Source organism: Parus major, chromosome 18 (assembly GCF_001522545.3).
Source record: "Parus major isolate Abel chromosome 18, Parus_major1.1, whole genome shotgun sequence".
Classification (NCBI taxonomy): domain Eukaryota; kingdom Metazoa; phylum Chordata; class Aves; order Passeriformes; family Paridae; genus Parus; species Parus major.
In genome coordinates, this window is record NC_031786.1 from 7,471,612 (window position 1) to 7,487,557 (window position 15,946).

General features: G+C 51.1%; 1 protein-coding gene across 2 annotated transcripts in view; it reads left to right on the plus strand.

Annotated features, from left to right (window-relative positions):
* Positions 1-15,946, plus strand: part of MGAT5B (alpha-1,6-mannosylglycoprotein 6-beta-N-acetylglucosaminyltransferase B) — a 64,921-nt gene that overhangs the window by 17,967 nt on the left and 31,008 nt on the right. For both annotated transcript variants that reach the window (XM_015646043.2, XM_015646044.2), the window contains exon 3: positions 7,288-7,432. In XM_015646043.2, the coding sequence (XP_015501529.1) occupies positions 7,288-7,432 (145 nt within the window). The remainder of the gene's footprint in view (positions 1-7,287; positions 7,433-15,946) is intronic.

Consider the following 15,946-nt stretch of genomic DNA (forward strand, 5'->3'; position numbering starts at 1 on the left):
CTGACTGCGACTGTGTTTGTATTGTTCATTTTCCTGCCTTTTCTTATTTGTCTGGAAATAGGGAGCGGACGTGTCTGGGTGGAGTGCAGGCTGTTCCTCCAGGCTTTCCTTTGGGATGGGAGGGACAGGGGGAGCTGGATGGCTGGAAAAGCATCAGGACCCTCTTCTGCAGGCTCAGCTCAGGCTCCTGCAGCTGAAGGAGGGAAGAAGGAGACCCCAGAGCCAGCGGGGCTGGGACAGGGACACCTCAGGGAGGTTTCCTGTGAGCAGCCTGGGACAGGGACACCTCAGGGAGGTTTCCTGTGAGCAGCCTGGGACAGGGACACCTCAGGGAGGTTTCCTGTGAGCAGCCTCCTCCAGGAGCCCTCCTGGGGCTCTGTGCCAGCAGGAGAAGCTGCAGGGGCTGCAGGAGGGAGCAGAGGTGCAGCTCACTGCTCCTGGAGCTGCTGGCCGTGGATCCCAAGGACGTGGCTTTGCTGTGACAGTCTGGGAGCGAGATGGGCAGGGCAGTGCCTGGCTGTAGGGGTGAGTTTGCAGGACAGATTTCTGGGGCTGAACGGGGTTATTCCCACCCACAACCGGATCTGGCTCCCACATTTGTCCCCCTGCTGCCATGGACCCCAGGCACTGCTGCTGTGAGGGGCTGCAGGGAAGCAGGGGGTCCCCTGAGCCCAGGGAAAGGTTGCAATTGCTGCTGTCACACGACAGAGCCCTGGGTCAGCTCCTGCCTGGCCGGGGTGTGGAACCAGTCCTGCAGGACAGAGTGTGTGACAGGCTCTGCCTGCCCAAGGATGCAGAGAGTGAGGGAAAACAGCCCTGGGGCTGCACATTTACACAGCAGTGCGACAGGGGATGGATAAATCCAGGAGCAGGTGATAGCAGGCAGGTGGGACATAATCTACTTTACCAGCCAGTGACTTAAGGCTGCTTAATTTGGCTGATTACCAGGGAGCCGCTTTGCTGCCGGCGCTCCCGGAGCAGATCAGATCGATGGTGCAGCTGGAGCTCTCACCCACAGCTCCTGAGCTGCTTCTCCAGCTGTGTGGCAGCTCCCTGTCAGGCTCCTGGTGCTCTCTTCCTCTGGGGTGCTGGCTGAGCAGGTCTGTGTTACCTCTGCATAACTTAAATTAATAAATCTGTAGCAGTTTCATGGCACCTGTGGGTGGGTTTGCTGGCAGCCCATGCTGGGGAGTAGGTGTCCTTCCCACCCCGAGGGACCTTGGAGCAGGTTCCCCAAAGGGATGGAGACAGGAGGTGGCCACTGCTGCCAACCTGAGCCTGGCCTTGGGCTCTCTTGTTTCCAGTTAGAGCTGTGTCTCTGGGCTGTGATTGCAATGGATTATGTGTCAGAGTTAGTCCTTGGCTAGTTGGCTCTTTGGTCTTTTAATCTGCTTGAATCCAAATCGATGGTGAAAGTAAATAGATGAACACCAGAGGGGCAGAGAATTGAAGGGCTGGGGCTTTGCTCCCTGGGAAAATGCCAGGGTGAGTGCCCTGATGGGAGGATGGGGTCCCCAGGTACCACCCTGAGGAGCTGCCAGTGAGGTCTGGGTCTGCCTCAGCCCCACTGGAGATCCTCCAGCTTCCTCTGCAATAAATCTTTCAAGATTGTGCTGCCCTTTTGAGGGGTTTAAACAGCCTGGAGTTGTCCTTTAAAGGAGAAAACCAAAGCAAATGATGCTTTAGATTGAAATTAATTCAGCTGGTATTTTCAATGGACATAAGCAATATCTCACTATCTCTGAGCTCCAGGACAAGCAGGGGATTTGCTGTTGTGGGATGGCCAGGCAGGGCTGTGACAGGTCTGAGAAGGGAGGGGACCAACAACAACCAGCCAGGTTATGGATATTGGGAATACAGTGTGGGATTGCATTTTGAATGTCAGGGAGATACTTTGGTGCTCTTCCCATGGGTCTGTGGAGATGTGGGTTGAGGCTGTGCCTCAATGTCCCCACAGGAGGACAAGGGAGGTTTCTGCTGCCCTTGAAATAACTTGGATTTGGGTGGAAATGTGTTTTTTTTCCCCCCATCTTCTCAGCAAAAGCTATTGCTGAGCAGTGTGAGACTCCTGGAGCAGGGTGGGCTGAGTGACCCAGGTATGGGAGCTGCCACCAGGGAGGTTTCAGTCACTCCAAGTGGCTAAAATGATGTTGTGGTTTAAGCCCATATGGAAATTAAGCACCACAAGGCCACTCTGTCAATCCCTCTGGAATGAGAGAAGGATTGGAGTAAAACTTGTATCTTGAGAAAAGTTTACTAATTGAAAAAAAGGAAAATGCATTAATAATGGTAAATTATAGTGAAACAAAAATGAAACAAACAAGTGATGCATGGTACAATTGCTCACCACCCACTAACTAATACCAGATCCCCCTTCCTCCTTCTTCCCTCATTTTTTTACCCCAGCCATGATGTTGTAGGGTCTGGAATATCCCTTTGGTCAGTCTAGGTCCCCTGTGCTGGCTGTGTCACCTCCCAAGCACCCCCAGCTTCCTCAGCAGCCTGGCAGAGTGAGAAGCAGCAAAGGCCTTGGATCTGTGTGAGCCCTGCTCAGCAACAGCAAAAACATCTCTGTAAAATCACCCCTGTGCTCAGCACAATTCCAAAACACAGCCCCACACCGGCCACTGGGGAAAAAATTAACTCCACCCCAGCTGGAACCAGCACAAGGGGACATGATCCAAAGTGCTCTTTTTATTTCCCTGAGGGGTTTAACTCCTTTTAAAAACATTCTGTGCCTGTGTGACAGGGTGGCATCCTGCACACTCCATCCGTGCTTGGGAAGGACTGGGTGGAGAGGGCTCCCAACGTGAGCAGTGGTGGAGGATGCTCAGGATCCCAAAATGTGGAAAACACAAGGAAACTCCTTTCTGTCTGCTCCTTTCCCTGCGGCCTGGGCTTTGCCAACAGCACTTCACATCACCCTCACTGGTCCCAGCCCTGTGCTGGACTGCCCAGCAGAGTGTCCCCTGCTCTAGGTATGCTCCTTTCTCTGCTGCTCTCCACTCCTGCATGGTCAGAGAATGGTAGAAACACAGAATATCCTTGACTGGGAGGGATCCACAAGGATCATTGAGCTCTGCTGAGCTTCACCTTTGAATTCAGGCTGGCACCAGCAGCAAAACTCCCCTGAATGCTCATCCTGGCTGCTGTTCTGGAGGTTCCAGTGGCAGGTGCTGGCAGGGGGTGATGCCTGCTCACTGCTGCTTTCACTCCAAGGAGGTATTTTAAAGACAAGAGCATCGTTAGTGAATTCCCTTGGGTTTCAACCCATCCAAATTTGAGCATATTGGCTGTTGACTATTCCACTGGTTTCACAGAGAAGCTATTCCTTCTTCCACAAGACATCACCCTTAGGGGCTGCTTTCCTTTTTTCCCCTGATTTCATCCAATTACTTAGCTGTGTGCTCTTCAGAAGGCCCATAAATAATTCTCCTCCCTCTGCTGTGTTTACCAGCGTGTCTCATGGAATCCGGTAAGATATGATTGATTGCAATCATTATTTCCTAGTGCTGCTATGAAAACCTCTGTCAGTTCAGTGATTGCCTGGAAAGCGTGGCTGCCACTCAGAAAAACTGTCAAAACCCTGTCATACTTTAACAAACTCCAATTAATCTGTCGGTGGGGTTTACTTGTATTTGCTGTCCCATCATTGCTGATTATCAGGGGAAATTAGAATATTTTTCCTTTCTAACTAGCAGCTTGGTGGCTTTGTTTTTTAAAATAAAGTGGTTTTCAGCACGGTTTAATTTTTCAGAACTGGTTTACTGGGTTTTTGTGCTGTTAAGGTGGGTTTGGGTTTATCCTGACTGCCTGCAGTGCTGTGGGTAAAGTCTCCATGAGGATCTTCATCACTGGTTTAGGGAGAAGCCTGAGGTCCTGTCCAGGATCCCCTCCAGCCTCTGGATCCCCGTGCCTGGCTCAGGCAGCTGAGCAGCCCTGGGTGGCAGTCTGAGTCTCCGTTTCAGGTTAACAAATTAATCCCGGCTCTTGCATTTTTAAAAGAGTCGCTTCAGCACTTTTCCTCTTTTCTTCTGGTTTTAATGAGACACACTTTCCAAGAGATGTAATAATCATTGCCAAAAATGTCAGTTCGTTGTTAGCTTCCTTAAGCTGCTGGAAAAACAACAACAACAAAGACCAGGAACAGAAAGAGAGAGGTGTTGATGCGGAAGAGCTTCGACTTCATCTCTGAGTGCCAGGGGAGGGCTGGGTGAGATGTGTCCTGCCACAGCTCTGCTTTCTGGCAGGCTGCCTCAAAAGATAATGCAGAGAAATCTGGGATTTTATTTTTTTTTTTATTACTATTTTTACTTGGTATTTGGGATTTTTTTTTTTATTTCTTTATTTGAGAAGGAATATCTCGGCTCACTGCTGACAGCAAAGCTCAGAGCTTTGCTATTGGAAAGCATCCTGCAGTGGCTGGAAACCAGCTGGGAATTGGATGGTGGCAGTGACAGGAGGGGAGATGTCAGGGAAATTCAGGCAGTACAATGTCAGGGGCAGGCTGGTGGTGGGGTGCAGAACTGGAGCTTGTGGCTCCAGTTGCTGCTGGCTACTCTGGCATCCACAGGGAAATGGATTTGTGCCCTGGTGGGAATATCCTCACCCTTCATTAGTGATTTGGGAGCAGATCTCTCTTGTCAGCTGTGCTTCTGTGATGAAGTCTTGGAGCGGGCATCCTTGCCTGGACTGCCAGGAATTCTCCACCTCCACTGCCTTCCCAGGCACAACCCTTGCATCTTCCTAGCAAACTGTCACAACCTGACCCCCCAGACAAGCTGGGATCCAAATCCCCAGGCCAGGATGGACTCTGCCCATGGGAATCTGGTGGTTGTGGTTTCAGCCTTTCTGGCCAGCTGTAGGGATTGGGTCAGGTCCTTTTCCTGACCTCCAGCCTCACCCACTGCAGCACAGGAGCATCCAAGAGGGATTGGTAATCACTGTCTCACTCAAAAACTGAGTTTAAGGTCTAAGCTCTGACCTGCTGGCCATGCTGGAATGTCAGAACAGGAGTAAATTCTGAGTAGAAATCCCTGTTTTGGGGCATGCTCAACCCTGGGATGGACAGAGCTGCAACCCATGAACACAGCCCAGCTGTGGGAGGGATGTCACTGGAATGGGCTCAGTCTATGGACAAATAAAGTGGATTTTCTTATTTAAACCCATGTCAGAGCTGTTCTATTTCCCTTGGCTGTGCCTTTTCCTGATTTGCTCAGCTGTGTTTGAGGCAGTCCTTGTCAAAACAGAGCTCCAGGTTCCAAGATTCCACATTTTTAGCCTCATAGCATCTTTTAATTGCAGACTCATTAGTGCTGCTGCTCTTCAGTGGGAGAGGCTGTGGCTCTTTTATCACCTAGGGGACCTTCCTGGTGGGATGGGCACAGGTGGCTCCTGTGTCCCCAAACCCACCCAGGAAGGTCTGGGGCTGCACAGGGCCTCGGGCACCCATTGATTCAAGCAGAACTCACTGACTTCTTGCCATGGAACTGAGGGGATGTTTGGGGAAGAGCCCACTTTCCATTCATGAATGTTGGTTTGTCCTCTTTTTTTGAGGAATTGTTTTGTCTCTCAATGTTTCTTCTGTTTTGTTAGATAGCGTCAGGAAAAATAATGTGCTGCTGATAATCTCAGCCAAGCATGGAAGGCAGCCTTTTGTGAGGTCTGGCTCAGTGGCAGCTTCTTGGAGGGGTTAAGGGTTGGCTCATAACCCTGTGCTCGTGTGCCGTGTGTCTGACAGAGCCGCAGTGATCCGATGTTATCCCAGCGCCTGCCGGGGCGAGAGCCTGGCCAAGGAGTGTGAGGGGCTGGGGCCTCATGTTCAGCTGCAGTGCCAATGCAGCCTTCCCTGGGAAGCAACTTTCCCAACCCCTGGGAGCTGTGGCTGGAGAGTGGGTGAATTCCTGGGGCAGTGGGGATGGAATGGATGCAGCAGCAGGAGCTGTCACGGTGCCCTGATCCCCCCACGGCCATACCCCGCTCTTGTATGGACACCCAAACCACCCAGACCCCACACTGAGGCCTCTCTGCTGTTTCACCTGCTCACTCAGCTCCTGTGGTGAGGAGAAGCCCGTGCCAGGGCTGTCCATGGCACACAATTCCATTGGGATGCCCTGATCCATCCCATTGCCCTGGCTGTGCCAGGATAAGGGAGCCCAAACTCCCTCTGGCTTTGCAAGACTGGTTGTGCATCTGTTTGGAGGTGCATGAGGGGTCCCTAAACCCTGATAGCCACCTGATAGCCTCCTGATGACCACCTGATAGCCACCTGGTAGCCACCTGATAGCCTCCTGATGGCCCCCCAGAACATCCAGCAGCTGCTTGCCTTCCCAGTGCTGTCCCCCTGGCTCCTGCTGCTCCCTGAATTAAATATGTGCTGCCTCTTGGAAAGCACATGTGAGTGGAACGGCAGAGATAAGCTAAACGGGAGAGGTTCAGGGGATTATGCACTGATTAAGTTATTACCAACGTGAAATGAGCCGAGCTGAGATGAAACAGGAGCTTTATTTTCTGTTCCCTGGCTCCGGGCTCAGGCTGCCTGTCACTAGATGGCAAATCAAGCTGGGAGCCAGGAGCTCCTGGATCCCCCTGTGCTTTCCATGTGGCAGCAGGTCAGTGCCATGCAAACCCATAGGAAACAGTGTTAAACAGGGCTGGGAACTGGGGGCCATTCCTGCTGGAGGTGGTTTCTGAGATGCAGCACTTGAGCTATTTCCAGTGCTGGGTCACCCATCCCATTGCAGATTTAGGCAGAAAATTTCTTCTTTTCTGTAACAGGAAAATCCAGTGCTGCTGGGAGGATGTGGTGGGGGAGGACCACCTCTTTGATTAGTTTCCTATGTTTTTCCTTCAGTATCCCCTGCAGGCTGCTGTCAAAGGCAGGATGCTGGGCTAGGTGGACAGTGAAAAGTGCCAAATGAAAGGCTGTTTGTTTGGGAATAAAGTCAGTTTACCATAAGCCCACAGGACAGGCTGGATCAGGTGGATAAACCAGGAGCTCATGCCCAGTGAGGGGGCTGGATCCAGGGCTGAGATAACCACTGGCTATCCTGGGCTGGAGGAGCCCAAGTGGATTTGGGCAGGGATTTACCCTGCCCGGGCAGGATGATGGGGCTGTGGGGCAGAGGGGACACCGAGATGGTCCATACAGCACCGAGCCCACCTGTGGGGCTGGGGAGCACAGGAGCACGGGCAGCTGTGGGGCTGGAGCCGTGGGCAGGGGGTGCCAGGGTGGGGTCTGTCAGTGGCAGCCGTGGCTGTGTCTCAGCTGCTCTCTGTGTGCTGCAGTGATGGGCGCGCTGGAGTCCCGAGGGCTGCTGCGGAGGATGAGCGACATGCTGGAGGTGCTGATGAAGAGGATGGACATCCTGGCCAGGCTGGAGAACAGCACTGACTTCCACAAAGGGGATGAAGCACGATTCCCTCTGGACAGGTCAGTCAGACCCTGTGGAGCAGCGCTGGGTGTGGGGGCTTTGCAGGAGCAGAACACCCCAACGTGCTGAGCTGCTCTGTGAGGGTGGTGGGGCTCAGCGGGACATGGGGCCTGGGGAGATCTTTTTTAGTCTTGTTTGCCATGTCTGGAACCTTTTCTTCTGGGATTTCTGAACTGACTGTGATTTTTAGGATTAGTGGTCACAACCCCACGCTTGCCAGAGTTCAAGAAGAATTTCCACTATGCTCTCAGGAACACTGTGATTTTTGGGGCTGTCGTGTGCAGGGCCAGGAGTTGGACTCAGTGATCCTTATGGGTCTCTTCTAACTTGGGCTATTCTATGATTCCATGATTTCCTGAAGCAGCTGCAAGTGTCTGCACTGCTGTGCTGTGGTGCAGCTGGAGGTGGGACTTGCCGAGGGCTGGAGCAGCACCTGGTGTGTGTGGGATGTGCTCCCTGAGCTCAGGACACTTGCTCTGTCCCTGTACTCCTCCCATGGAGCTGGTGGTTGTTTGGAATCCAGGGCTGATGTGCTCAGCCTTGGAGTTGAGCAAGGTTTAAAATGTGCAGAAGGGCTTAAAATGATGCCCTGGCTCCCTGTGATGCACATCTCAGCTGGCAGCAGGAGAGATGCCATCAGACCTTCCTGTCGTGACACACTGATTAGCTAGAGAGACATTTCCCTGTGCTCTGGGAGCCTTTGAACATCCACTGATACTAATTTGAGTGCCAGGCCAAGAGCTGCACAAATAGTAACCGATGATGGGGGGGCAGAGATGAAAAACCACACTTGAGACAAACTTGGCAGTGTGGAAAAGATGCCAGTGTGGATTTTGCTCAGGTGGAGCCTCGGGTGACACAGGAGAGGTGGATGGCAGGGATGTGACATGCAGGGGTCACCCCTGCCCTGTTCTGTGCTGACAGCACAGGAGCTGTGGATCCACATAACATTCCCACCTCCACCTCCTGCCATCACTGTGCTTTTCCCTGTTCCCATCAGCATTTCCATCCCTCTGCCTCGCTTTCCTCACGAGCCTCTTTTGTGCCTGTAATGGAAAACAGAGTAAGTGAGCCTGTAATTAAAGGCTGAGCTCTGCCACAGTACCTGCACACCTGAGTTAGAGCTGCACAGGCAGCCGTGGAGTGCGTGGTCCTGCCTTTTATGTAGCATCATTTCCAGCACTGAGAAAATATAATTTGCCTCAGCCATGGTAGGTGCTGGGGATTCTGTTGTTCTGAGGTTGGCTGATACCCATGAGAATGAGATCACCAATAATCCCAGAGAGGAGTGGACAGGACTGTTACAGCCAGCCACTGGAAGACCCTTGCTCGCATTTAGTGATTTTCTTGGCTGATCTTGTGTTAAAAGAACCAGTGATTTCAGGTGGTGGCTGTTTCTCTACAGCCAAGAGATGAAAGCTTTTCTGTGGGCTGGCGGCAAGTGGCTGCAGATGAGGATTTGGTGTTTCAAATCTGCTGTGTGAGTGATGACTCTAAGACCATCACTTGGAGAGACCAGAGAGGATGGGAGCTGATGGACCCACATCAAAAGAGCCTCAGGTTTTGTGTGTGTGCTCAGATGGGCCTGAGTGGTTGAGATTACAGATGTCTTAATTGTCAGGAATGGAAAGTCAGGGGCTATGGGTTTATCACCTTTTGCTCCTTATAAATCACCCCTAAAGAGAAATCAATTCTCTTCAGTTGATTCTGCATCCAACCCTGTCTGTCTCTTCTCCTTGTTCTCACCTGGCCTCTGAAGATCTGTTCATGGGGTAGAGCATCTCCAGGTGAAGCAGCCACCATGGGGGAGTTTCTTGTGGGTGGGATTTTGCCATGACAAATGTCCCTAATGAAAAGTCCCTAATGAAGCACTGGCAGCATTTGCCAACACTTGGGAAGCATTTCCTGAGCGCTCCCTTCCTTCTCTGCAGCCCTGGGTCTGGCTGAGGGCTGTGGCCAGAGGGGATGTGGATGTGTTGGAAGTGTTACAGCTCTTCTGGGTCTCAGCAGGTTTGAGTGGCTCCACCTCTGTTCCCACATGTGCTGCCTCATCCAGAGTGACATTTCTTGGCTCATCCTGGTCCCTGCTGCCCTTTGAGGGGTGTGTGAGGCAGCTGGGAGGGTACAGAGCTGTCTGCTCTGAGCAGAGCCTGGCTCTGTGCTGATCCCACAGCTTTGGGTGTTCTCTGGAGCTGAGCTGAGCATCCCAGAAGGAATCTAAAAGCAGCTGATGTGAAACCCTGTGGAGTCTGGTTGCTGAGGTCCTTGTCCCTCTGAGGGTAACCAGCTGCAGTCCTGGGGACCCCTGTTCTGAGGTGGGATTGGGCATCTCCAGCTGCACTGGGACCCAGCAATGACTCCTGGGCCTGGATCAGCCCCACAGAAACACCCGAGTGCTGCTCCTCGTTAGGATCCTGGGATTCCTCCAAGGGCTTGTCTCCTTCCCTCCCTGTCTCTGTCTCTTTGATCACCAGTGACCGACTTGAGGCTGTCAGGGAAAGATAATACAATTAAAGGGTGCTAATTTCAAAGGGATTTTAGTCTTCAAAGCGTCCCTGCTTGGCACGGCTGCTGCCTTCGTCTTCTTCCCGCTCAGCACAGCTGCCAGCGTGGGCTTTGCAGTTCCAGTTGCCCTAAAGTGGATTAATGCTTGTTTTTACAAAGTCCTCTCCTGCTTAAGGCTGGATCTCCAATGGAATCAGGTGGTCTGGGTTTTGCAGAGCCCCAGGTGAGAGGAAGGAGGTGAAGGCTTTGCTGAGCTTTATGGAATAACCTGTGAGCCCTGTACCATTCCAGCAGAGGCTCAGGGTGCCTTTACCCCTTGGAAAGTGCAAGGAAAAGTCTGTATATACAGGGTGGAATTAATGGCCTGCCTTGGAAAGCCTCCCAGCCTTCCAAGCTGAACATTGCTCCAAAATCTTGCTCCTTTAGGGGCTGTCTGAATATTCCACAGATGCCTCCATTTCTATCCCTTTGCTTTAGATAAAACTCTTGGAAATCCCAAATGTCCCACTCCAACTTTCTCCCCCTTAGAAGAGCTGCCCAACAGTTCTGTGGGATGTCACACACTGGGATAAGGACACAGTCTGCACCTGTGAGCCTCAGGTGTTGCTGCTCCCTTCTCCAGCCTTGCCTGGGCTCCCTGCTCCCTGCATCCTGCCCATGCTGGGAAGGGAAGGGAAGGATGGATTCCCTAACGAGGGCAAGCAGCCTGCCAGTCAGCTGAGGGAAAATCAATACTGCTGTTAATTGAATGCAACCCTCGTAAATCATCAGAGGGAAAGGAAATTAGGAGCACTTATGGAAGCCTCCCGGAGAGCTGTTTACTGGGCAAGGGAAACGTCAGTTTGCAGGGGGAGTGTTGATCTCTCTCTGGGAAGCGCTTGGGAGGGAGGGGAGGAGGGGTCTGAAGTGGCTGACCCAAGCTGGCACCGTAACCCAGCAGTGTTGGGGTTTGGAGCAGCCCTTTTCCAGGAGCTGGGCTGCCCCCGCCCACCCCATCCCACAGGGACATGGCAGAGGGGGAGGCTGGGGTCTGCAGCACTGGCATCCCTGGTCATCCCTCTCCCCTACATGGTGGTTAGCCTGCAAAGGCTGTTATTTGCTAAGGACTGATTAATCTTCAAGCTTAATTACTGCCAAGGCTCAGTTAATTTCCACACACTTTAAGTATTTGTTCTTGTAATCATTACATGACTCCATATTCCCCCAGTAATTAAAAGTCTCGCAATATGACACTAAATGGATGATGTTCCTGCATCCTGCCAGCCTGGCTCTATTAATTCCTGAATTGTTGCTGGTGGTGAGCTGGCTGCAGTGAAATCACTGCCAGATGCTGTGGTCTCCTGCTGCCCAGGTGAGCCTGGAGCAGTCTCGGACCCCTCAGTGCATTCCCTCCCCATCTCCTTGGCAAACTGAGGGGCTGCAGCAAGGGAAGGGGGTGAGAGCTGCTCTGAGCACCCAGGGAAGGTAAGACCCATCCTGTGGTCCAGCCTGGCTTTACTGGGTGTTGTTCTGCAAGAGCAGGGGTGCATCAGGAGACAGGAGCCTTCCTCCCCAGTGCTCACCTTCCTCCCAGGTCCCACAGCCCATCCTGGCAGAGGTGATGAGCTGTTTCTTGCCAGCTCCTGAGGATGTCTCCAGCCTGGCCCTGGATGATTTCAGTGTTACTTGGAGGGGATGGGCACAGTGTAGGGACTCCCTGCATGTCTGGAGTCCCCATCAGGATCAGGAGATGACATAAATGGGGGAATTCAGGCCTGGGCAGCTGAGATAAATTGCTTTTCTCTCTAAGACACAGCAGGGAGGTGATTGTGTGCTGCTAGGGTCCATCCATGCATCCCACATTTCCAGAAGGGCTGTGACCTCATGGAAGAGCCCCACAGCCCAATGGTGCTGAGCATCACCAGCACGGTGATAGGACGGGTGCCAAGGTATGCCCAGGTCACTCACACCCTCCCCTCCTGCTCCTTGTACCTCCCCCAGCAGCTCCTGCTCAATTTGCTGAACCTAATTCTTCAGCAGGCTTTGTCTTCTGTTTATTTTATTTTAATTTATTTTTTTATTCATGACATTGAATTTTTTATTTTATGTCATGCCAAAGCATTGACACACTGGGGGCTCCTTTATCACAAATAAATGTGATAAGGCTGGCAAATGAGGCTTCTTACTGAATGTGCAGTCCCTGGTGGTTTTGTGCCATGGTTGGTTTTGCCTTGGCTGGCTGTACAGGACCAGTGCTGGGGCCCTGGTGGTGTGAGGCTGCCTTTACCCAACCTGTGTGTCTGTTTTACCCTCCAAGCAAAATCAGAGCCTGTTAACCTCCATCAGATTCCCTGATTTTGGAGCAGCTGGGAGCAAACAGAGGGATGGGCTCAGGTGGGCATGGACATGATGGAAAGGGGCATCTGGGGAGGGTGTAGTGCTGGCAGTGGAAGCACAGGCTGCCAAAATACCCCTGCTCAAATTAAACAGAGCATGACCACCAAACACACAGCTGGCAAAGGAAATGAGGGGCTGAGGAATGTATCTTGCCCCAGGGGATCCTCTGCCCCAAGGATTCTGATCAAAACTGGTGGTTTTGATCTCACTTTTAGGCAGGTGACTGTGAGGTTGGCAATACCATCCCAGCTCACTGAAGGTGATTCCTCCCAGCCTGCATCAGGCTACTCAAGCCTGTAGGTAAATATATCTGATTTATGCCCCAACAAAGTGGTGATCCTGTAACCCTCCTTTTCATGATCCCTTTTGTTCCCATAAATAAACCCACAGCTGCCTGGGCCTGTGGCTCAGCTCAGTTCTGCTCTGAGGGTCAGGAGGAAAATGAAGGTTTGGGCTTGTGGCTTCAGCTTCGTGTTCTGCTTGGGGAAGATCTCAAAGCATTTTATAGCACTAATAAAATATTTTAATTAATGGTGCTGGTTATACTTTGCTGGCCATGCTGGTGAGCTACAGGGTTTGGTTGGAAAGCTGGTGTTCATCATTTTTTTCATGAAGTTTATTGCCAGCTCACTGAAATGTCAGTGTCCTCCCCTGGGGTGTGCAGCCGTGGGCTTTGGGTTAGCTCAGGGTCTCTTAGAAAAGCATTTGTGTGAGAAATATCACCCACAATCAACTGAAATGGAAATAAATGGAAGTAGTTTAGTGAGTTAAATGCTCCCATATTTATTATGTGATTTATTATTTAACTTGGTGTTGGAGCAGTTCAATCAGGGCTCTGCCCATGCATCATCTGGAATTTGCTTCAAATGAATTTCCAAGGAATGCTCTCATCCCAAGCCATGTTCTCTGGAATATGTTCCCAGGGTCAGCACAAACATGGTCAGAGTGAACTCAGGTCTTTACTCAGGTGTTCATGGAGGGGAGGCAGAGCTGTTTGTGTCACCCTGAGGTGGAAAACATTGGGATGTACAGAAACCCCAGAAATTACACTAGGAGCAAATGCTGTCCTCTGATTTTTTAAAAAATATTTTAACTTAATTTTAATTTTTCATCCAGCTGACTGTCAGGAGTAGACTGTGAAGAATAAACCCACTTCTCTGTGGTATGGGCCTTCTCACATGTGCAAAGCCAGGTGCCACATCCTTGTCCTTGTCAGGAAAGGCACCGAGGATCTGAGTGACCTGGCAGAGCCCCGTCCAGGGGGAGCAAAGCAGTGAGAACTGTGCCTCAGCCCCTGCACTCCTTTCCCTCTAATGCTACTCTGAGTTTCTGCCAAACTGATCATAAGCAGAGCTTTGGGCTTTTGCTCTGCTCGCTGGGGGCCTGAGCCTTTCCCAAGTGGGGCAGGATGTGGAACGCTCCCTGAGCTTCCCATCCCAGCAGGGGCTGTGCTGCCCTCCCACCACAGGGACCACAGCTCAGTCCCAGCCCTGGCTGCTCATCCCAGCTCAGGGGAACAGCACTGGAGCCACGAGGATTAAATCCAGGATTACAAGGCAAATAAACATGAACTGCACAGCCCAACCTCCTGAGCAGGGCACCTGCCCCAGCCTCTCCTGCTGCTCCCCCTGTGCTGGGGTCATCAGTGTCAAGGGACTGTGACACAAATTTTAGAGCATCAGCCACCCAATAACCCCCTGGGTCTGTGTCCTGCCCTCTCCCACATGGGCAGCTCTGGCTTCTGGAGTTTTGGATACAAGCCATCTCAGAGAGGATGTGGAGATACACACAACGACATGGATCTCCCAAAAATGTTTGCTGCTCCAGCATGGATGAGTTTTACTTGCATTCTCTTATGTTAGTGGAGCAAAGCTTTTAATTCCTCCATCTTCTTGGACATTTAAATTACTTTTTTTAGTTATCCAGCACTTGGATGAGGGCTTCTCCCCACACCCCTGGGACTCCTCAGTTTTCCAGGCCCCGAGTTGGTGACTTCACAGAGTTGGGTGACTCTGAGTGTTTTCCAAGGGACAGATGGATGGACAGGAAGAGCAGCCTGAGCCCTCAGGGTGACCGACTGGAGATGCCCTTGGGCTCATTTCTCCTGGGGTATCCCAGCTGTTTTAACAGGCAACACCTCACAAGCTGCAGCAGGAACCAGGAGGTCAGGAAAGATCCTTTTCCCTTGGCCATCAGTGCTGCCTGTGGGATTTCAGCTCCCTGTCCTGGCTGTTGTGGGGATGGATGTGATTTGTGTCCCCAGAGCAGTGAATCAGTGAGAGCTCAGCACCAGCCCTGCTGCTTTCTGCCCTGCTTTGGGCCTTTGGGCAAAAACTTAAAAAAATATTTGAAGAGGCAAATGGCAGCACAGACACTGGATGTGAGCAAGTGGAAATCCTTTGGTAAACTGCTCTGTGCAAATGCTGAATTTGTTGATGTATTATCTTCAGAACATCTGCTTTTCTCCATCTGTATTGGTCTTCCCAAAGCCATGGCTTTCACAAGTTAATAGCAAGAAATATCGGATGAGCAAGCAAATATGTTTAGGGCTTGTATTATGAAGACAACACACAAAGAGAAAGAGATTCATCTTTTCATAATGCCACTTTTATAAAAGGCAATAAAAATACAGTGGCTTGTAAAGGGATAAACAGGCTGAATCCGAGCTGGTGCTGCAGAGTTGGGGACAAGAGCAAAGTGAAGGGAACCAAATTAATGCATAAAAAAGTGACAGAAAACCCAACCTCCAGCTATATTCTATGGCAAATGATCTGTCAGTGGGGAAAGATACATCTTAATAGCAGTTTCTGAAAGGAGATGAATACTGTATACAGAGCATTATAAGGCACGGTGTGATCTGAATCTTAATCAACAGGGGGAAATATAAATCTGAAAATAATAAAGATGAAATCTATATTGATGGTTAGGAGTAAAAGTACTGTATTTGCTGTAGTAAACGGTTTTAAGGTCCCAGGGAAAAAATTGTTCTAGAAAAGCTGTGGTAATTTAGTAGAGTTTCAATAGTTGGCCCAGTGCCAGCATATTTTGGTGGCATTTAGCATGTCGCTATGGAAAAATTTAAAAAGCGAAAAGGGAAAAGGCAAAAAGCTGCTCCCTGGGCAGTGGTGGTACTGGAAGAAAGGAGATTTTTTTTCCTGCTGGGCTGGCAAGGACTGTGCTGGCATCCTGGCTTGGATATGACCACCTGGTGGGATATTCCTGCTCTGCTGAGCTGTTGTTGAGCAGAATAAACCACTTACCTTGTCCCTCTGGTGTCTCCAGTTACTAACAACAAGGCATCAACCTCCTACGAGGCACACAGAACCTTTTCACATTGGAGATACACCTTTAAATGCCTTATTTTCTCATCCCCTGCCTGGGTGACAAATCGCTGTGCTGATAGTTAATGTAACTTATGCTTAACCTGCTTGTCACCTCTTTAATGCCTTACACGAAATTTGCTGCTCCTGTGATGGCCTTGTTACCCAGCAGATACAAACACTGGGACCTGGCAGTGCTCTGGGAGCGTGGCTTTCCTCCCCAGCTGTGAAATCCCTCTCTCAGAGTCACCAGGGTTTGCAGGCAGCCAGTTTGTCATGCAAGGGTGAGGAGCATGGGAGATCTGAGCCTGG